Source organism: Mycteria americana, chromosome 3 (assembly GCF_035582795.1).
Source record: "Mycteria americana isolate JAX WOST 10 ecotype Jacksonville Zoo and Gardens chromosome 3, USCA_MyAme_1.0, whole genome shotgun sequence".
Lineage (NCBI taxonomy): Eukaryota > Metazoa > Chordata > Aves > Ciconiiformes > Ciconiidae > Mycteria > Mycteria americana.
In genome coordinates, this window is record NC_134367.1 from 34,715,613 (window position 1) to 34,739,205 (window position 23,593).

General features: G+C 37.8%; 1 protein-coding gene across 8 annotated transcripts in view; it reads left to right on the forward strand.

The window, feature by feature from the left end:
* Positions 1–23,593, forward strand: part of RIMS1 (regulating synaptic membrane exocytosis 1) — a 354,590-nt gene that overhangs the window by 278,886 nt on the left and 52,111 nt on the right. For 6 of the 8 annotated variants that reach the window (XM_075498194.1, XM_075498193.1, XM_075498185.1 and 3 more), the window contains one exon: positions 642–808. The exons of the other annotated variants lie outside the window; for them this stretch is intronic. In XM_075498194.1, the coding sequence (XP_075354309.1) occupies positions 642–808 (167 nt within the window). The remainder of the gene's footprint in view (positions 1–641; positions 809–23,593) is intronic. 8 annotated transcript variants of the gene reach the window in all.

Here is a 23,593-nt window from a genome sequence, read left to right on the forward strand (position 1 = left end):
GTGTGCACATGTTAAAAGCAACTAGATTAGATCTGCCTGAAAACAAATACTATTTTTGCTGCCTGACTAGTTAGCTTTCTGCCTGACTATCCCTCTAGTATCACGATACAAAGAGATATTTTGCTGTAGAAAATGTACATTTTTCCTTTTCTGATAGAACTTAGGTATTGAAATCAATCCTTAATGTCAGCTTCACATAGCATTACATTTCAGTCAGACTCATACACAGTTCTCCTGTTCCAGACTAACTCTGTACAAGTATTTCATAGCATATTGTTTAGTATTTGAAAAATTGAAAAAAGGTCTGTAGCCAAATAGATGGTATGCATGTGCTTGAGAAGATGTCTGTCCACTGCATAAATATTTCAGTATTATAGTTCCAGTGTACTTAAAGAACCAGCAGCCTATTTCAATTCCAATACTGTAATTTATTTCAAGTGTCTTATTTAGTTCATAAATACCATGTTTGATTTCTTCACTAGACATAAAGACATTATTTAATATAGGCGTTTCTCTGAATTTCATACAATTTTGTTGGATCTAAAAGCAGTTAGAGAGAATTGTCATACTTAGGTCATTTGTCTCAATATATGCGTTATGTTTTGATGAGACTCCTCACCCTTTCTTTTCTTGATCTCTAGTATAATATACAAACAGATCAGTACAGAAGTTGTGATAACGTCTCTGCCAAATCATCAGATAGTGATGTCAGTGATGTGTCAGCCATTTCCCGAACCAGCAGTGCCTCACGCCTCAGCAGCACAAGTTTTATGTCAGAGCAATCTGAACGCCCTCGGGGCAGAATCAGGTGAGTTCTCAGTGCAGCTTCAATTGTATCACACCCCCTCTTTCATTTAGTGCCAAAATACAACCAGAAATTACTGAAATTAGATGACCACAACATAACAATTTATGAAAAATGTCTATGCACATACAAATCGTCTTCCATTGCTAGCCTAAGATGACAATATTTTTGCAGTTGTGTATCTAAAATAGAAAGCAAACTTCCCATGAGGAGATGACAGATTAATGTATTTGTGGCAAGTGGAACTTGAACACACACTATCATCTCATTGCTGGCTATGAATCAGTGTAATCTATATGGCAATAAGGTATTACAGCAGAAATATTACTAGATTTTTCATCTAACAACGTTTCTTTCATAAAAGCTCTGTTTGTCTTTCTTTCAATCTATGTATGTATTTCCCTACCTACCTGCCTTTATTGTGCTGTTTTCATGCATATGATAAATTACTAGCTTTGAAACAAGTATTTGTATAGTAATTTTGATATCTCTGGTTCAAAAGTAGTTTAATTCATTTGCATTATCAATAATCAAATATCTCTTTTGTCCTTGATAATAATCTATTCTTGGTTTAATGCTTTTTTAGATACACAGAGTGGTTCCTGTCTTTATTTAACTTGATGACAAAACTCCCACCAGCTATAGTGACTGTAGGATTGGCCTGGTAGTCTATGATTACATCTACCAATGTCTGAACTCTCAAAAATTTGACTTTAAGTGTTATAAGACACGAGAAGAATTAGGAACTATAAAAAACCTTATCCTTATGGAGGAAATCAGTCTGATAAAAGTCTGGATGGCATCATTTAGTACTTCAGAACATTTCTAGACAGACTCACTGTCTGAGAAGTTCAGCTGCAGGCTTTTTGATCTGTTCATGCAATGGGAAGCGATGTTAGGGAAACTCAGAAACTGGCCTCTATGTATGAACTAGCTCCACCTCATTTTTTTGTTACGGAAAGTTCACAAGGGTATTCAAAGTCATGTTTCAGATTGGTGAAATTATAACCTGACAGCTGCAGTAATCCACAATCCAGCAGAACACTGCAGTGGAACTGTATATGTATTTAAAGCTATTCAAGTGTTTAGTTATTTCAGTTCATGTGTTTAAATGCTGCATTTCATTATGTCCTAGCTTTTCCATACTTGTCTCTGTAAGAGGGCTTTAGTCATACCAAAATACCTGCATTTTCTAGACATTGAATTTTCTCAGATAGGCCCTGTCACAGTATCTTTGGCAGGTTGAACGAAATAGGATTTTTTCTCATAAATGTCTCTGTGTTGAACAGATTGTATCAGAAATGTTCCTTGGGTTCAGAATGTCTGATCACAAATACCAGAACCAGGAGAACCACTAACCTCATGTGAGGCTGGAAAGGGGGAAACATAGGGTCAAATCCTTGCTCTCATTCAACTTCTTCCATTCTAATGAGTGGCAGAGCACCGTGGGTACAGGATTAGCTGGCGTAGTGTACAAAGCCAAGTATGTGCAATGGGAGCTCCAGTTCAGCTTCACTCTAGACCCCTAAAGTGAGATGTAAGTAGAACTCAGGTGTCTTCCCTTTCTGATACTGTCCACAGAATCCAAGAGTTTAGATGCTTTATACTTGCTTGCTTTAATTTTCTCTAAAGTCAGGTAGTACTTCCATAGTGAACAAAATGTATAGTAATAATATACAGTACACCTCATTCAGTAGAAATATGAGGGAGAAATTAATAGATTCATAAATTACTCATAACTTCCAATATTTTTTTTCTAAGTTGGCAGTGGTTTTGCTCCCCTGAAAGACCTGTTAAAATAATAAGTGGGAGATCCCTAATGTACTATCTTTGCAATTAGCCTATTTCAGCCATTAATTGCAGTGGAGTGAAATTTAAAATAATTTTGATGTTATGTTGGAAAACATTGTATCCAACAGATTAACATCCGCTGTTCAAAATTTTCCATTTGAGTTGTCCACAGTTATTTTTGGACGATTGCCTATTATCGCTATAAAAAGGTCAAAGTCTTTGGAGACCTGCAAAAATGTTGTATCATGGGAATTAGATATGGACAGAGGTCAGAATGAAAGGAAGCTGGGTGTTGAAGAAAAGAAAAGGAGAAGGCATTTTGCTGATGAGCTGAGCCAAAGTCAGCTTCCTACCCTCCTGTGTCTGTACTGGTAGCCTCTGTCACATAGTCTTTAGTCAATTCTTTGTGCAGCTTACTTATTACATGGAAATGAAGAGTTACTTTGGGGAAAGGGTTGATTGTATTATGAACAATTTTTTCAGACTGACATTCATGCTGTTTAACTTTAGCCTTAAAAACTACGTATCTACAGTGGAATTAATGTAAAAATTAGGTTTTTGTTAAATTATTTGTCTAACGTCCCTAAGTCATCCTTAAAATGAAGAAAACGCCTATTATCTTGGATGGTTCACCTCATCTTCAGATAGATGTCAAAGACAGGTGAATTGTCCTTTTCTAGTATTAATTGTTGAAGGAACCCTAGATGACTTGTTTAGATTGGTTGGTTTTATTTTAGACATCTAAAATTAAGTGAAGTTGATTCTTTCTCTTAATTACTAATGTTTCTTCAAGTTCAAGGAATTAGAAAATTGAAGTTCAAGTTTGATTAGTAATCTGAAGTTCAAATTTTATTTTTGCCTCCAAGGAACCTGATGCTAACATATATCAAGCAGGATGGGGTGGGATGGGATGGGATGGGATGGGAAGGCTGAGCAGGAGGGGCAAGGAAAAGAGCATTTTTTAACTTCCTGTCTTCTGTCTTACTGAAACCACATATCCACCATCATCTTCATTTGGAAGTGTGTCAGCCCAGTGCCATGGCAAGTGTGTGAGTGTAATGTTAAGTTTAAAGACAGAAAGTTAGTTGAACTGCCTTTTTATGCACCTACTTTTGTTCTCCAGATATCTTCTGGACATGAGAGCTATGAAGAACCTAGTAAGCATATAGAAACTCAAAGGAGGTAGCCCAGTTTTAGCCATCTCACTAAACTAAGTCATTCAACTAGTATCCTTAGGTGCCTTTTGTATCCAGAAGAAAAATACACAAATTCAGTATACACAAGCAAGATTCCTGATCTGCTTCACCTTTGGAAAGGGTGTCTGTCTCTTTCTCCATTGAGTAGAGCAAAATGAATCCTAGGGCTATTGACCAGCAAGCTGAGTTAAAAAAATTAAATGGAGAAATGTGACTGGAGAGTACTTCAGGGTTCAGATTAGTAACCTGAAGTGAAACTGTGCTCCTCTAACATTTCTACATGAGCTAAAAAACACTGGTTAGTTATTCATATTAAGAGTTGTGGTGTCAAATTTCTGAATGTGAAGTGTGCCAGCTTAAGACAGCAGTAGTTTTAGTTAATGTTGTTAGTCAATATAACCCCATCATCCCTCATATTAATGCATCTGTGAAGAAGGGTACAAATTAAGCTCCTAGACATATGAAAATACAAGATACTGTCCTCTTTAGGGGTATCATTAAGAAAGGAAACTTTTGTTGTAATTTTGTACAAAATATCGTTACTTTTAAATATCAGAAGGACAGAGGTTTCAGGTCATAGTGAGTGTAGTTTATATGCACTAACTTCACCACCAGTTCTGCCAGCACAAACAGCTTCCTGACCTTTCCTCTCAAATCCTAATAGAGGAAAGATGCTTAAAAAAGCTTGCTAATGCCTCTTCCCCATCAATCCAGGCAGAATCAATCAATCTCTCTCTATTCTCTCTCAATTTTGAAGGTTTGAGATTCTATCATTTCAGACAATGCATTCTATATTATCCCATGTTTATAAATACTTATTTCTTTATTCAAGCAGTAAAGATTTTAAAACCTGGAAGCACATCTCTTTATCTTGTGGCCCTAAAGTGTATGGGTATTAGCTATAAATTTGTAACAATATGTGTTTTTTTCAGCAATTTTTAATTTTAATTAGTAACTCTTTCAGATGCATTATATGCAAATTACATTGTGCTTTTCATAATGTACAGCTTTTATAGAATAAAACATTATCTGAATAGCAAGGAGAAAACCAGTGGATGCAGAACAACACAGAAATACTGTGCATCTTATTTGAATAGCTAGGTAACACTCTAGCTGTTCTTTGGGTCAAAGCTCCCAAATTTAAGGTTTTGTAGTAATAGGAAACTTGAGCATGCTGAAGAAGTTAGTAACATAGGGAGGATGAAAGCAAATCTTCCCGTTCCTTTAATCAATGACAAGACTGTGTCTAAACCTTTTAAGGCAGAAGTCTAATTTCTTTCCTACAGTATATTTGTAATTGAATTACCTGTCAGAGCTGTGACATGACATGCATGGAAAATACCATTAGCCTGGAGTCTTCAGTCTGGAGATTTTGTTGATTAACACTTCCAACAGGCTGCAAGGGGAAATTATGATTGATGCAAGTTCTAAATATATTTATTATAATCTCATATATATTTTATATACAAAAAATAGCTTCTTAATTTTTAATTTGTTTAGTATTTTCAGGTGGATGTTATAACAAATGGCTATGCTTGAATAAATTAGTCTGCATACGAAATTATTCCAGACATCTTTCAAGTTACTACCCTGGGAAGTCTGGTTGACTGCCATGCTCTCTAGTGGAAGTGCAGGCAAATAGCAGAAATTTTTGTTCTGGGAACAAAATGTTCCCTGAATTTTGGGAACAAAGTGTTCTGGGACTTTTGACTTGAATCAGAATCAGACTTGTGAATTTGGCTTGCCATAGCATTTGGAGTTGGTGTGTATTTCATGACTGAAGTCAGATTACCAGTCGTTCTTTATGAAGGTTTGCTTTCATCAGTCATGGTCTTTATGCATTCATAATACAGTCAAGGAATACTTTGTGCCTGTGTATGCTACAGATGTTACTGTATATGACTCGGGAACATTTCTCACATCCTAAATGAAGCAGAAGGAAATTCTTCATGGTTTAATGCAAATGACTGATAAATAAGAGTCTATGTTAAATGCATGGTGATTAATCCGCACCATATGGGCTTGATCAGACAAAGAAGGACATTTCCTTGCTTCATTAAAAATTATGCCCAATGAAGTCATTGCATCATTTTTCATTAGAGGCCTGTTTATGCAAAGATACCAAAGATACCTGGACTTCTTGGTGAAGTCAAGGAGGGAACTGTCATGCATGGTGGAGGTGAGCTAGAGGTTTCTGTTCTGGAGGATTTAGCAAGTTGGCTACCATAAGACGTTTCACTTAAATCTGATTGAACAAAATCTGCCAAGTATATGAAAGACTAGATAACTACTTCTAAGGTGAATTTCTCTCCGTGTATCTGGATTTCAAACAAATTGTCCCTGCATTAGGAATATCACAGTTATTCCTCATTTTGAATTTGAAAATCACGTCTTTAGTAAGAACTGTATTTAGGATCATCACATCTTTCATAAGAATTATATTTACTATCTTAATAAATGTGTGGTATACAATAATATAATAATGTAGATACTGTATTTTCATCTGGTTTACATGCATTTCTTAACTGAATGCTTAAGTTCAATGAAAATATTTTAAATAGGCCTAGCAAAGAAAGAGGATAATATAATAGGTTGTAATAGTGGACTTAAACCAGTCCCAATGTCTTTCACATATAATACCATGCCACTGAATGGTTTCTATCTCAAACTTATATATGCTTCTTGGGATTCAGGTATGTTCTCAGTATATTACTGAAGGAAAAGAACTTCTTTGGTTCTCTCTGACAAACCTGTTCATTCTCAATTTCCAGAACAGCGCATACAATTTGCATGTAGCTGTTATTCTTTCAGTACACTAGAACTTTAGCACTACTACACTTGAGCTTTGAATCAGGAGCAATGGGGGAGCAAAATGACAACACATGATCAAGCGAGGAAGTGGTTGATGAGTTGGCAAGCAAAGGGTGCAGGATGATGTAGACAAGCAGGACCTCATAATCAACAAAACAGGGCAGGAAGGAGCCCACCCTGAGTGTATGCACACGAATAAGGAGGTGCTTGAGAGGAGAGCATTTGAGGGAAGCTCTTAGACCTTTTCTGGGAGATCTGTACAACTGGGTGGCTCTCTGAATGGCCTGTGCGCTAATGCATGGGGAACAAATGAGGAATTAGAAGTATGTTGTGCAGCTGCAGGGCTATGATCTCATCAGGATCACAAAGGTATGGTGGGATAGCTCACGTGACTGGAGCGCTGCGATCCATGGAAGCATGGCAAGGAAGGAAGGGGTGTTGCCCTTTATGTGAGAGAGCAGGGAGCTCTGCCTAGAGAGGAGTAATGAACCAGTGTGAGTTTATAGGTCAGGATTAGAGGGCCAACCAATGTCATGTTGTTGTGGGTGTCTGCTATGGACTTCCTGATCAGGAAGAAGTAGATGAAACCTTCTTCCAACAACTGGAAGAAGATGCACTTTCACAAGGTCTGGTTTGCACGGGGAGCTTGAACCATCCTGATATATGCTGGATGAGCGGGCACAAGCAATCCAGGAGGTTTCTGGAGTGAGCTGATGACCAGAGGGAAAGTCTAGAGCAAGGACTCAGCAGAGGATGATCAGATCAGGGAACATTTAAATAAACTGGACATGTACAAGTCATTGGCACCTGACAAGATGCACCCATGAGTACTAAATGAGCTGGTGCTGACCAATGTCATCACTCAATAATCTTTGGAACGTCATGGCAACCAGGTGATGTTCTTGAAGACAGGAAGAAAGAAATTGTCACTACTATCTTCAAGAAGGGCAAGGGGGATCTGGGGAACTATAGGCCTGTTAGCCTCAGCTCAACCCCTGGGAAGGTGATGGAACAAATAATCCTGGAAACCATTTACAAACATACAGAACAAGAGTGTGATTGTGAATAGTCAGGATCAGTTTACAAAGAGGATATCATGCCTGACCAGCCTTATAGCCTTCTTTCATTAGTTGACTGGCTTGGTGAATGAGGAGAACAGCAGACGTTCTCTATCTTGTCTTTAGTAAGGCTTTCAACACTCTCTTCCAAAACATCCTCACAGACAAACTGAGGAAGTACAGCCTAGGTAAGTGAACAGTGAGGCAGATTGAAAACTGGCGAACACCAGGCTCAGGGGGTTGTGATCTGTGACACAAAGTCCAGCTGGAGGCAAGTCATTAGTGTTATATGCCTCAGGTCAATATTGTGGCAGTACTGTTTAACATCTTCATTAGTGACTGGGATGATGGGACAGTGCATCCTCATCAGGTTTGCAGACAAGAGAAAACTGATAGGAATGGTTGATAGGCTAGGTGGGTGTGACACTATTCAGAGGGACCTTAACAGGATAGAGAAATGGGCCAATAGGAACCTCATGAAGTTCAAAAAGGGAAATGCAAAATCCTGCATCTGGAGAGGAATAACCCCATGTACCATTACACACTGGGGGCTCACAACTGGAAAGCAGCTTTGCAGCTGGAAAGCAGCTTTGCAGGAAAGAGCCTATGATCCTTGTGGACACTAAGTTGAACCTGAGCCAGCAATGCCTTCTTGCAGCAAAGGCCAACACCATCCAACACACATTAGGAAGAGTGTTGCCAGCAGGCTGAGGAATGTGATCCTTTCCCTCTACTCAACTCTAGTGAGACACATCTGGAGTGCTGAGTCCAGTTCTGGGCTCCCCTGTACAAGACACATGAAGCTACTGGAGCAAGTCCAGCAAACGGCCATGAAGATGATGAAGGGATTGGAGCATCTGTCATACAAGGAGAGGCCAAGAGAGCTGGGACTGTTTAGCCTCGAGAAGAGAAGGCTCAGGGGGATCTTATCAACATGCATAAATGCTTGATGAGAAAGCATAAAGACAGAGCCAGACTCTTATCAGTGAAAGGATGAGGGGCAATGAGCACAAACTGAAATAAGGGAAATCCCACTTAATCATAAGAAAACCCTTTTTTCTGCAAAGTTTATTGAACAGTGGGACAGGTGACTCAGAGATGTTATGCAGTCTCAGTACTTGGAGATATCCAAAACCCAACTGGATATGGCCCTGAGCAACCTGCTCTCGTCGACCCTGCAGTGAGCAGGAGGATTGGACTAAACAGTCTCCAAAGATGTTCTCCAACCTCAACTATTCTGTGATTTTGTGAATAACGTATTGGGTAGGTGAGTATGCTGTATCTGGAAATGACTTCTAATTCAAGTCAGATTGGCAGTGAAGCTAAATGAAAGTAAAATACTTAGTTATAGAATGCAAAGTAGATGACAGTTAAATGTGAAACAACATAGGTGACAGGAATGAAAAATTTTTTCATCTGTATTTAACTCCCGAATTCTTTCTCCATTTTCACATCACCTGTTGTAGATGCTGACCCTTTACCTCACTCATATGCATACTTTACAAATAAAGTTGCATTCATCAGAGGCAGTCCTCTGTAATCATAGCACACTAGATTTTATCGTCCATCCTTTCCTCAGGGTTTCCTTACAGTTTCATTCAGGTTCAGATCTTATTCCACACATGCACACACATGCATGCACAACACTATTGATTCTTGACCAATTTAGGAGGCTTCTCCTCAACCCTGTGATTTTTGTTTTACTTCTCTGAGCGTGCATGCAGACACTTTAATATGCATGTACTTCGGAAATGCAAATGACCCTTTGGCAGATTAGGTTATCTCCTGCCTTCCACTCTGCTGCTCTCAAATCATTATCACACTTAGAGAAGGAATATTGGTTTTCCTACCTGCTGAGGCAACATGTAAATGTTACTAGGAAGCTTCTCCCTGTGCTAAAATCATCCTTTTTGTATCAAGCTTTAAAATTGACCACGCTACGTGGTATCATGTGAGTAGGATTAAAACATACAGCTTACTTCTGGCTCGTTGTGACAACCTGGTAAAATAGTAATCAACCACTCTGAGCTGATAAATGAGCTCGTGGTGACCAATCATCAGGCTTATCTTTAACAGATACCTAAACAGACTGGACATAAGCAGATCTTCAGGAATGTTGTTTCATTAAACCTCAGCTTTATTAGGTGACACATATGGAAGCATTTGGTCGTAATTCAGTCCTATTTTGTAGTAGGTGCTGTCTGTAAGCAAATTTTCCCTACATCTGTTCTGCTCTATATATAAGAACATGGGACTGGAAGGGACCTCTCTGGAGTCACTGAATGTAGCCTCTGCTATCACAAAGAACTGGATCACATTAATGTATTTTCAGGATCCATCTTCAACTTAATTGGTTGCTTTTGCTCTCACCCACTTATTTTAGAAGGTTTTCCAAATCTAATTTCTTTGATGCTCTGAAAATTTCTTTGAGTTACAGGGTAAATTTATTCACAGGGAGTTTAAACACATTGTTCACATTTGCCCCTGTGCCAATATTTGCATCTTATTTAGATAGGTTTTTCCTCACTTCTATTTACTCCCTGGGGTATCATAGCAAGCAATCGTAGCTCAATGATTTAACTAGCTGTTGTTTTACTCAGTGACATATTACATTCTTTCTATTTTGTTGGTCATCTTAGCAGCCCTTCTCTGCCAGTTTCCAATTTGAATGCAACCTTGAATTCGTGTGATCAGTAGTGTAGATGAGGTCTCTTGCACAGTGTCATTAATTGTGCCCTAACCAACACATGGAAGAGTCCATTTGCTTTTTTCATAACCATAATACTTGGTAGTGCTGGTCATGTAGCAGTTGGCCAAAATGGTCAAAAACTGTAACCATGCCAGAAGTTGTGCCTTTGGGGGCATAGCTACAGCTGGATGGTTTCCTTAGTTCCCTGCATCTCCTTCAGAGTCCTTTCTCCTTGGATATTGAGCATGCATGAAGAGCTAGCTGATATCAGTATGGACCACAGCACAGTGTTCTCTTCAGCACCCTGCTCCTGGCCTTTCCTCTGCAGGCTCTCTTTGCCACTTCAACCAGGAGGAAATCTGAGAAACTTAGGTCTCTTTTCTGTCTCCTCACAGCTTTGATTAGCAATACTTACTGAGAGGGAAGATCCAGTGAATCCAAATTAGCTTTCAGATATAACTGTAGTTTCCAAATATCCTTAATTTTTTTACTGAAAAGGAACTGTCTGCTAATTAATGAATCTGCTGTTCATTTCTTTCTTTTAAAAGGAGTGAACTTATTAAAGTTGCGTTTGACCATGACTGAAGATTTGCACTGAAAGTCTGAATGTCACTGTGAAACTGAAGATGACACAGTTAGCGTGTTGTGCAACGTTAACTTTTTGGATCCACAGTTCTTGCCAAACTCCAACAATTCTTCCAGTTTGTCAGCAGGGATTAGAAGTACCCACTGCTATGTCTACTCCAGTCTCTGAGAAATAACTTAATGTTCCTTCTGCTGATGGTACTCTCATGCAAGGAGCTAACTAGAAATGAGGCCATTTAGTTTATTTTCAAAACATTTGGGGACTTTCCTAATTACTGTGAGAGTTCTGGAAACTCACACTTCTGGAGGGCGAGTCTGCTGGCTTTATATAAATGTGGGAGACTCCCTAGCACAGGATAGGGTCCCCATCCTTATGCTGTTGTACTTTTTTGTCCTGTTAGTTACTGTGGAGCCAGCTTCTTCAAGCTCTTAAGTTGATGAGCTTGCAAACTCTAAGCCAGGCAAAGGCTCCTAGTGACTCAAATAAGACCTCTCCCTTCCCCGCTTCTAGACCTGCCCAGAGACATTCTGCTTGGAGTTCACTGGGTAATGGTGAGTGCTGACTGGCTGCTTTTCTGTGCTTGTAGCTCCCTCTTATTTAGTAATATTTGTACACATAGATCCCTCTTTCTTTTCAGAGTTTCGTTTCATGCTGCTTATTATACTATTTTCTTACATAAAACCCTCGATGTCTTTAGGGTGGAGCCAGATGAAGTAACTGGAGGTTTGCTTTCTCATTGAGGACAAACAGCAGTGTTGATCTGCAGAAGATCTCTCAAGGAAATGTAGGCAGAGAGCACTCTCTGGATTGGAAACAGATTTTCTCCCACTGGTTTTCCATCCTCCCACATAGTACATTGGAGCTAGTTTAATACAACTTATGGTGGTGAGGGAGAATGGAGTAGAGAGAGTCTGAAGGGTCTTCTAACCTCTTCTCAGCCTTCCCAATAGTGCTGCCTGTTACCATCATAAATGTATGTATGTGATGTGACCTGTGCAATAAAGTTATTCAGTCCTTCCCCCACCTTCTGTTTAGACTAGCACTACATCCATCCTTGTCAGCTCATTAATTCACTTGAAATGCAGCAGTACTGCACCACAGAGCCAGCTGAGCAAAGTTTAACTTCATGTCATGACAGTCAAGGAAAACGTAATACACCAAGGCTTTTCATGCATTTCAGTTGATGAGACTGAGGTCTCTGTTGAAATAAAGAAACCCACTCATTTCATGTTAATTACAAAAGTAATTAAAATCTGTATATTGAATTTGTGCTGCAGTGTACAGGGTGTAGTTAAGATTCTTCACTCATAGAAAAAACAAAATGTAAAATCTTTTAATTATTATTATAGATATTGCGGACAGAACTAGTAGAGGTAACAACAGAAGAACACTGCAGTTTATTCATCAATAAAAGCAAATCATCTGGAAAATGGGAACAAATTCACGGGTAGTTTCAAACTGGCTTTGTGTGGGATATTCACTATGCCACATTCATGAGCTAACCCTACAAGATGATCCTGAAAACGTGTTGAATATTACAGATTTCTTTTGTACCTTGCGTATGTTTGATCCCACGTTCCTTATACAAACCTGTGTAAGGGCAAGTTCACATTATATAAAGGATTGAGCTATATAAGTTTGCAGTGAAATATGCAGTAGTGTAGCTTAGCATGAGAAGGATCTGTTTGGATATAGTAGGCCAAATTGGATGTTCCTGATTTTTATAGCTCTTACTACCAGTATTCTGTATAAAAATAAATATTATTCTAATTGTGCAAGATGCTATCAGCCCAGATCCTTGTCTGGCAAAGGAGACATTGTCATGCACTTGGAAGCATGCTGGTTCCTCATTCTAGGATTTTGAGGGCCTTCAGGATGTCATAATAGAAGACATAGTAGATTCACCTTGTATACTATATATGCTGCAGCACTGCCAAACAGATTAAAAAAAAAAATCTCATTACTTGTGTACCTCCTGCATGCCTAGCTGTCTGCCATCAGGTGTTAATGAACAGTTTTCTAGCAGTGTGCTCATCTGGTTCTCTTTCTCAGTAGAAGTAGATGTTAGCAATATATGAAGGGCTAGATCCCAGCGACTACAAATCTCCACAGCTCCACAAACAGCAGTGTGGCAATATCAGTCTGCATCACGTTGAAAATCTGGTCCTTAATCAGCATTTTCAAAAGGGTATTTCTTGCTTTTGTAGTTAAATTCTGCCACGTGCAGCATTTCGAAACATCACTCTGGAACGTCTGTTGCACATTTCTCAGGCCTAAAGCACCGCACAGTCAATTACATAGCTTTAGCAGTACCAGAAATTATGAATTCTGCTGCATATATATTCACATGTGAATCAGATTAGCCTTTCTTTTTGGAAATTTTAACTCCAGATTATTACAGGTTGTCACATTTCTAAAGAATCTTGGACTAAGTTCTCATTTGCTATTCCTCTTCCATATTATATCTGCTTCAAAGCCTGCATAACTACGCACTTGCAAATTTATATATGGCTGCAGTTGTAATTTATCAGCTGGACTGTGGATCATCAGAATCCATACTTCAATACAATTTTTTTAATCAACTGTCAAAGCCCCAGTGCAAAGGCACTCATTGAAACAATACTCATTTCTGCTCATAATATGAACTGGCATGGCTTTGGGGAGATAATACTGCAGTTGTCCTCTTTTCTGAAGCTTTCTTTTAATTTTGATTATTTTTAATGTTCAAAAGGATGAGAGAGTTCCCAATTTATTTTTTAAATTATGTCTCTGAAAATTAAGTTTGACTGAAGAGTATTTCTTGACCTGAGAATTTCTTCCTCATGACAACTTGTAGATCCTGTAATTTTCAGGTACAAATTTTTTTAAGGTGACTAGGCTGTACTTCACATAAGTATGAAATCCTTTATCTTCTATATAAACAGGAATCCCTCCTTTCTAAGAAAGAAATATGAGATACTAGATCTGAGCTACATTGATTAAAGTAATTCATATATTTATAATGCAATAATATATTTCTTTTGTGCTAAACGTACAAATAACAGAAAGATTATCAGAAATAAGTGGTTCTTCCTTCTAATTTGAATAATTAAATCATACTGATTTTAATAGCTATTATAGTTCTGAATCAAATTTCAAGCCTCACACTTTAACCTACAAGATTAACTTTTAGGTTTTGAGTTACAGTTCAGTAAGCTGTAACTGAAACACTATGTAACATTTGTAAGCATATAAAGTCTCTCAGCTTCCTAGGAACTAAATATCTGTTTTCTAACTTCAATGTGTAGCAACTGCATTTTATTATACTAGTCTGTTACATTATAGTCCTCTAGTACTAGATGGCTTCAAAGGCCAAATTTTTTTAACCTATGTAATTTCTCACTTAATAATATATTGAGTGGAACTGAATTCTTTAAAGGTAGATAAAAATGTACTTGTTTCTTTTGTTGGCCCTTCTTCAAACATGTCTCCTGCTAGTGGGGACAATGCACAGTGCTCCCCAGGATGAAATTTATTGAATTACTTTCTGTTTCTAGAACCTCCTGTGGTCCATTTTTTCAGCTTAGACTGGTAGGGGGATTTTGTTTGCTTCTAAGTGGAAAAGAGAATTGCCTTAAACTGCTTAAAGAAAAATCTATTGCTAATTTTCATTCTTCCCTGGAAACATTGGGCCAGTCTCTCCACCATTTTTTGTCATGCCCAAAAAATAAAATAATGCAAGTAATATAAGAGAGTTTGATTCTTCTCTTTTACCCAGCTAACTTCCACAGAAATCCAGGGTCATACTCTGTGTGTGACCCAGAGATTCTAATAGAGCAGAAAAACATAGAATTTATTTTTTCTTGCACACTCTTTCTGGTTTAACTTCACAGGCCCTTAGAATTTCGAGTAAGGAAGGAGAGAGTTTTGCAGAGGCAGATCAGACATCCAGCTCAGAGAGTCATCAAAACAGAAATACTATCAGTTAACAGCCCAGTTTGACCTAGTGTTGAGGCCAGTTTCCTCTTCATGGGAAGAAAGGAGTTTTTGGTTCGAGGCACTATTACAGAGCTCAAATTTCTGGGATTCCCTGGTGAACTGGGATCTCGTTTAACTAGTCACTCTGTATATTGACAGTGAACATCACGAAGGGATAGCCAGCAGAGCACAGTGGTCTGATTCTTTGTCGGAAGGTCTCTCTTCATGCTGTTTGCTTTTGTCGTGTTGACGTTTGTACCAAGATGGATATTTGGGGGGGAAAATTGCAGGGAATTGAGCACATGAAGCATATCTTCATATCAGCAAGCTTAGCTGTTCATGAGGAGGGGAGAATAAATGGGGAGATGATTAATAGCTTTTTCTGTTGCATGATAGTAACAAGCATTAATGAGTGACCATCAGCTGTAAAGGGAAGGGAAGGATAGTGAGATACAGACTACGTGTGCAAGAAGAACCAAATGGTTTCACTGAAAAAGGAATGTGAGCACTGTGAGCACTCCCCACAACCAAGGAAAGGCTGGGCTTAGTGATTTGTACACAGGTTCAGTGAAGTACATAGCCTGTGCAGCACCACACATGGTTTTACTGGAAAGAGAGATGCAAGCCCATGGCAGCGCTTATGCTGAATCAGGATGTTCACACTTGTTGGTATGTTTTATTCTGGCTGGCTGGAGTTCTGCATTGTGTAGAGCACTTGCATGGAATTGTCAAGCACTTTTCCATTCCCATTAGCTTCAGGAATTAGACTCTTTCAGCACTTCTATTTACAAGCTAAATGAGCACATGGCAATAGTGACCATCTGCTTTGATTTCCCAAATATTTTTTAACAATTATTTATTTGTAATTTATAAATATATGCTATTAAAGTCAGTATTAGAACTAAGATATTATACTGCTTTAGCTTTTGTACAGCATGACTAAAACAGTAATGGAATTCCAGTTTGGTATAAAAAAAGACTGTTATAAATACCAGAAGACAACTTCTATATTTATGACACAATTATATTGCTGATAATTTGCCCATTTATGACTGTTTCTTTGTAGTCAAGGTTTCTGCTGTAAACAGGACATTTAGGGTCACTAAGTAGAGACTCATTTTCCTATATAATGTAATAAGCAACATTTATTGTGCAGTTGCTTCAGTGGTTTATAGTTCTGTGTTTAAATACTGAGTGAGATTAATTAGTTGATATTGCAATGAAGGACATCTTCCCTCCCATAGCTAGAACGGGAGCATCCATAATGTAGCCAGTGCTGCTGACAGACTGAAGACTTTCCATGGGTCTTACTATTACAAATAAACAATAAAAGCCTCCATTGGATTCATAGCCATATGTCTGCTATGTTTTCAGAAGATTCCTTTTCATCTTGGAATTTTCCATTGCAAAGTCTTTATTTAAAAATAGGATTAAATTAACATTTTATTATGTGACTGGTGTTAGCATTTGTTCAATCCAAAGAGCCTCTCACTGTTAATAATGCAGAGAATGGCATATAGGGTAGCATTATAAGAAACAGTGTTTTTCAAAGGATAGGATGCTTTAAAATAATCAATGAAACTTACCCACTCCATAGTTGCTAATCAGACTCCTACTGATAGAATAAAATGAGGTGAAATCAAGACCCTCAACAGTGGGTACTAGATTCCATCAGTTTTTTTGATGTAGGCTTTCCACATTTAGTATGTGCTTTTGCACTGTGTGTTGCATCCCTAAGCACGTGTGTGTGTCCCCCTGGTATGTTTGCATTAGTCCTGTGCTCACAAAAGATGCATAAGTAATAACTAAAACATGGAGGGTTGATAAAATAAATTAATCAATCTCACTTCAACTTTAATATTTATTGCAGTGAAAAGGCCATGCATACAAGACCTTTTGGAACAACTCAATTAGTGGAGGGCCACAACCTAGCAGCCCAGACTGCAGTCACCTCCCTCCTCCACTGTATCTCCATGATCTTCCCCTATCCAGAGTGTCCATCTGGCAGACCAAAGAGAATAGATAAATACTGAGATCATACAGCAGCCTTTCTTCAGCAGGACATCTTATTTAATGTAGCTCTTATCTGCCTAGTTATGAGACTTCACAAAACTTGTAAAACCTTGGTATCTTCAACTCCTTCCCAATGGATCAGTTCTGGTTGAAATTCACCACCATGAGCCAGTAGGGGAACAAGTGATAGAAGGTGTAAGGATTGCATAAGGAACACAGGAAACAAAGCTAAAAGCTCAGAAATTTAATGTCTGAGTTAAAAAATGAAGTTCACTAATTTTGTCTTTTTTATGAAATGGAAGTTTATAAGCCAAAAAATAATTTGACTTTCAGGGGAGTGTGTGCTAAATAGCACTTGAAACTCTTTAACAAGTCTGTACTCAAGATAGTGATATATTTTTACAAGCATTAGTAAATTTTTTATGATTAGTTAGAACATTATGGTCTGGAAAACATTAGCATAATGGTAACATTTTACATCTGGGTTTAAAAAGCACACTGGTTCATCTTTTTATTTACAAGCTAGGAGTTTGACTATTTTGTGAGCTTAACAAACCGGTATCTGTATTCAGATTCCCCCCAGAGGGGTAACTGATACTTGTCAATACAGAGAGGTCTTTTAAACAGTTACACTACTCTTCAAATTTTCACACACACCAAAAGTTCAAGCTGATGGAAAACTTGTCAGTCTTAAGTATAACTGTGTGGAGTAGTAGTGGTACGACTGCTACTTTGCTTAAAATACAACAATTTAAAATTGAGAAACATGGATGTAAGACCAAACAGTCCAAGCCAAATTGTCTTGAAAGATATACAATTTTAATAGAGTGCAAAATGCAACTTGTGGCTAATGCAAATTCCCTAGCAGGGTTAACAAAGACTAAGAGCTTCACAGATGTGGACAATTGTGTTCTAACTGTCATCAGATCTGAGAAATGAAGAAGCATCTTTTTAAAACTTCAGGGTGGTAATAGTGTTCATTCTTGCAAAGAAAGAGTGTTTATTCAGCAAAAAGCCTGATCAAGACTTATAGGCAAAGCCGTAGGGGTAAAACCTCTCTAGGAACCTTTTCAGCATTGGGCAGCTTTAACACTTGGTTGTATCATCTGCATTCCCAGCTGTCAGAGAAGTAGGGAGTATGTGTACTTCTTTCTCAGTTTTTGTGTAGGGGCATGGTTGACATACTCTGTATGTGTTTGTATATATGCGTAGATAGATGCATATGCAATAACATCCTCTCTTCTTGTTTCTGGCTATTAGTATAATGCTGTTAAGTTAAAAAGATAAATGTTTTTGATAGGGGTATACTTAGGTAAAATTCTGTAAAATTCTTCCTGATCTAAATGACCTTATGTTTGCAATAAACTATCACATTGTGAGCTGGTCAGAATTTAAGAAAGCTAAAAGAATATAACTGAGGACAGGTTACCCAAACCATAACACAGCATAAGAAACTCACATAGAAGTAGACAGTGGGAAGAAAAGGAAGGGATTTTTCCATCAACTCTGACCCTGGACTACCATCATGCTGCCTATGCTGGACTTATCCCTGCTTCTGGATAATCCCTGCCATAATATCTGAAAGTATTTGTCTATATTTTGCAGTTTAATTCCCTTTTTCAGTTGATATAATCACATAGTGCATACACAGCTATTCATATACAACAGCTTTATCCCAGCATATTATCTCGTGTCAGCAACTCGCTATGCCCAGACCAGGAGTCCTGCCTTCCGGGGCTCATGAGGCTGGGCACAGTGCCACTAAGCGCAGCTCTGTGGCTTCTCACTCCAGAGCTAGTTTGTTTACAGGAAGCCTTTGGTCCCTGTGTTACTTCATGCCTTCATATCAAAAGAAGATATGAATAGTAATGGAATAGTAACCATATGGACTGTTTTCTTTTGAACAAGTGCTGGAAGAGAGTATATAGTAATTTGATTTGAGAGTGATCTTTTTCACTAGTCTGTGATTTTATGGTTAGTCTCCGTGCCTCCAAATAACATAACTTACAAGTAGCTGGAAGATAAATTCAGTCACAGTGAAGTATAAAAGTTCAGCCAGAATAGTGAAGGTATGTTTAAGTTCATCAATAAAAATTACTCAGATGCAAAGAGTCAGAAAACTACAATTTTAACAAAGTTTGGCTGGCTAAGCAATTCACTGAATTGGCTGAATTTGGCTGTCTAACCAATTCACTGAATTTCACTTACTGAAATTGATAATGACCAGAAATGGAAGGATGACCAGCAAATTGGCTTAAAGAGCTGTCAGAATAAATTTAAAATCACGAAAACCCCTCAGTCTACAGTACTTCAACTGAAAACAGAAAGGAAAAACTTAACAGTTCTGATTTGTTAAGTTTATGGCTGTTCACTCTTCAGTTCTTGATATATTAGATCAAAATGTGTTTTTATAAAAATTCAACTGATTAAAAATGTAGCCTAAAATGGAAAGCAAAAAAACCATAGGTCTTAGATTGATGTATATGTTTTTAAAAAATCAGGAGAAGGTGACTGAAAAATAGCAGGATTATTGCTTGCATATATGAATAAAATACTACTAAAATCAGTTCTACTGCTTACATGTGAAGGTTTTAAATGACATAAAGCACTAAATTGAAATTTATGTAATATAAAGAACACTTACTAAAGAAAACTTCCACAAAACTTACATGAAAAGAATACAAAGAGTGTGAATCTAAGTGCTGAAAGATAGGAAATGCTAGAACTGAGCCTACCTGTGTAAGCCTGGCCTTTTTGTGTGTAGGCATACTCACTTAATTAGTCTCACATTTCTCCATGGAAATTGCCTCGATCAGTGCATGATATGGGCCTGTTCCAGGGATGAATGAAGACAGCACACATAAAGAGTCAGTCACCTGTAAAACTCAAATTCTCTTTGTTACAGAAGCTAGAACTTGTTTAGAGAATGAGGGGGGAATTGTAGGAAGAGAAAGGATGGTCTCCTGGCTCAGCTAGTTAATTGCTGCTCTGGGAAATGAATCTCTTCAGATCTCTGCCCCATAGCTTTTATGTGATGATTGACAAGTTGCTTCAAACGTGTCTTCATTGGTGATCATATGCTGCCTGTTGCATGTCAGTTTATTCTGGCCTGATGCCGTGGATTCAATCCCCTTATGTGGAAAGTTTGTTGCAAAAAACATACATGCTCTTTAACATTCTGGTTTGTTTAACCCAGTTACATAGTAAAAGATTGCACAGTTTATATGATTGCTGGGTTCACCATGCAAAACGGGATGAATGGCCTATGAAAAAGCAGTGTGCTTTCTCTGCAAAAGCGAGGGGATAGTGAGTGTTTTGTTGGTACAAAAGATAAACTGACCATCTCATGGGAGGGTCATAATACAATAAATACTTGTGATGGTATGTTGGAAAGGCTTGCATTCAGTCTCAGGAATTTTTATGAACCATTTTGTCTTCAGAAAGAGCGATGAAAATAATTTATTCCCCAAGTTTTCTTATTCTCTTCCTACTTGAGTATCACCATGAACCAGTCTCTTTCCTTCCAGGGATTATTGTCCATCTCATTTCTCTTTGGCATTCCAATCAGATGACTTTGTCTTGGGTCATGCCTGATGGCCAACAGAAAAGATGCAGCCTCCCTGCATCCTGGACAGTCCAGCTAACTTTCCCAGATCCAGAGTAGCCAAGAGAAGCAGTTTCTGGGAAATACTGACTTTCTGCCTCTAGCCTTGAGGTGAAATAGTAATATTCAGGAAATGTACAATCTATTTAGCAATAGGAGCTGTGAATGAGTGCAATGCCACTTTGTAATAGAAAGACTCCTGGTATTTTAACTGTTGATCTCTTCGAAGCCTCTTAACATGAGACTTAGGACTTAAAGATGTTGTTTTACTGAATTTACAGATATTCAAAAGAACAGAAAACAGTTTGTGCCGAATAGAAGGATCACTTCATTAACATCTTTCAGTCAGGCACCAGCCATAAGTACATCTCAAAGCGAAGTGAATTTATTCATTTGTTTATTATGTGACAGTACAATGTGGATTTCTTTTCTTTTTAATTCCTCTAAAAGGACCGGACAATTTGCCATGATATTTCAGCTGGAACTTAGAATAAATAAAAGAAGAAATTCAACCTTGGGCAGAAACCAGGCGCAGAAAATTCCTCCCTAAGTTTTTAATGTTTGACAAATTTGAAGAATAGATGTAACTAACAGCCAAGCCAGTAACATTATAACCGACTGGCATTTTGCATCTAAAATCTCCACGGTGTAAACATCCACTGCCATACTTGAAGTAAATTGGCAATCCTACTTTGTTTCTGATTATCAAAATCACTGCAGCTCAAAACCGAACACCAAAACTGTTTCATGAACTAGTGCACTTCTCAGTTTCATTAGAGAGAAAAACATCTTGAACATGTATGGCGGATTAATTAATGTTGCTTCTTAGGTAATCTGTCTTGGGGCAAGGGCGAGGAACTGATGTAACCTGAGTCACAACTTTTGCTTTTTGGGGGGGGAAATAGAGGATAATAGCCTCCAAATTATTATCATGGAGGCAAGTTATATGAAACAGTTGAGCTAAGCTGCTTAAAAAATATAATGTATCCTTTTTACCCCCAAACAGTATATTACAGATGGAAACTTCTGGTTCTGAGGTCATTTATGTACAAAACCAAGGTGAAGGCAGTGTAATTAATGTTCTAATTATTCTTTATCTAAATATAATTATTTTTTCAAATCCGTCTTAATAAACTGCTTTATATGTCTGTCAGAGAGGGAGGGAGATGGAGTCTTTAATCCCTTCAGAACATCTGTACATGAAAAATGTACTATGGAGCATTGCTTGTGCATTTTTAATTATCTAATTATGCTTCCTCTTTCAAAGAAAATGGCACGTTACCAGCAGCCTTTCTTAATGATTTTAAAACGACTGAAAAGTAATTTTAATTGGTTTTTCATTTAATTACTGCAGTTGATTAAGATGAAATATCATTCATAAACTTTTTGTGTAAGAACATTACACTAACATTTTTAACAGGCAGTACATGTTATTTTTAGAATGAAGAAATGTAGGAAAATAGTTTTAGCCATGGCTCAGACCTCAGAGTAGCTCTCACTTGCTTTATTTTCATCTCAGTTTATCTTTTTTAAAATGTTTTCTGTATTTTCTTTGTTAGTCCTGTCCTTCCACTGCTCCATTCAGCCTTTGAGATTTTCCTCCTATTTTGTTTCTATTGCCTGTTGCTATTATTTACTTTTGTAAAGGAGCAGTGAGCAATCTATTTCATATCAATGATGTAGCCTTTTTACATGAAGAGCAGTCAGATCACAGGTACTTCAGTACCTCATGCTTTGGAGGGGAAAAAGCAATACAGCATGTTGTAACAGGGAGAATAATATGTTATTGCTGAATGTTATACAAAGAAAGAAAAACTGGTGAATTCAGCTTTCTTGCTACTGAAGAAAGTCTCTTCCATTCAGTGGTGAGCATAAAAAACTCCACATCTTTGTAGTTGTTATACACACACCCCCAATACCTATTTTCTTGATACAGATTTAACATTTATGTGCTTGCTATGTTTGGTGCACTAGAACTTAATATATACATGGCTATTTGCAGTCAAGTTTGGGTCAACTGAGCTGTTTGCCCTTTGATTCCCATTAGCCTGTCCACATCAGCATTAATAGCAACACTTAACCCTGAGCAGCATCCCTGCAGTAACTTAACTGCTTTCATGTTGCTTTCATTTTATGATTCATGTGATTAGTTGGCTGCAGGCTGATAGTGCCGTGGGTATGCGCAGGCAGACACACGGGCTCCTGCATACAGAGGCAATTGCTCTGCTTGTTTCAGAGAATATAAATTAACTTGCTGAACTGTTCTTGGAAAATAGTGAAAATCTGCTCACCTTTTGTAATATTCAGACTTAGATTCTGAATTATTATTCTTTCATTTCATGGAGAAATGCTAGTTTTACAAGTTTAAAAAATAGAGATCTGTCAGAGCTGTGAAACTTGCACAATTCACTGGTTAGCGTGTTACTGAAAAGGCATTTTCACAAAACAGATTCTGATATTTTATTCCAACATGGAAATTTCCTGATCTTCTGAAGGAGGATGTCAACCAGTTAAGCTCCCAGGGGAGACTTCTGTAATGAAATCTTCCCCAACCCTTACCTCAGTGAGAGTTTACACATTGAACACAAATGGGGCTGGGACTTTGTCATTCCAGAGGCAGTATCTGTGTCACTGAGTAGCATTACAGTATAGGAATATTGTCAAGAACAGGTATAATTTACAAGAGGTACTGAATTTCAACTATCTTTGTACACCAATAGGACTCCAATATGGTGACTTTACGGGAGAAGCAAGTTTTTTTCTGATTCTAATAGCCATTTCATGGATTTAATGTATGATGGATGTGCATGTTAGATCAATATGTAATTCCAGTTGGTACAGTCCGTACAAAGTGGTTGTTTCATTGAATCAACTAACTTCTTTATGGTCTAAAAAAGTCTCTTGACTAACTGGAGAGACTTTTAATATGGGATATGTGTTTGCTCTTTGGTTTGTAAAGCACTATGTTTGAATTAATTTATGAAATACCATAAATTGTACAGTAATTAATCTTGCAGCAAATGTTATATATCACATGTAAATATAGCTACATATTCTAAGACTGGCAGAGCAATTTGTGGATA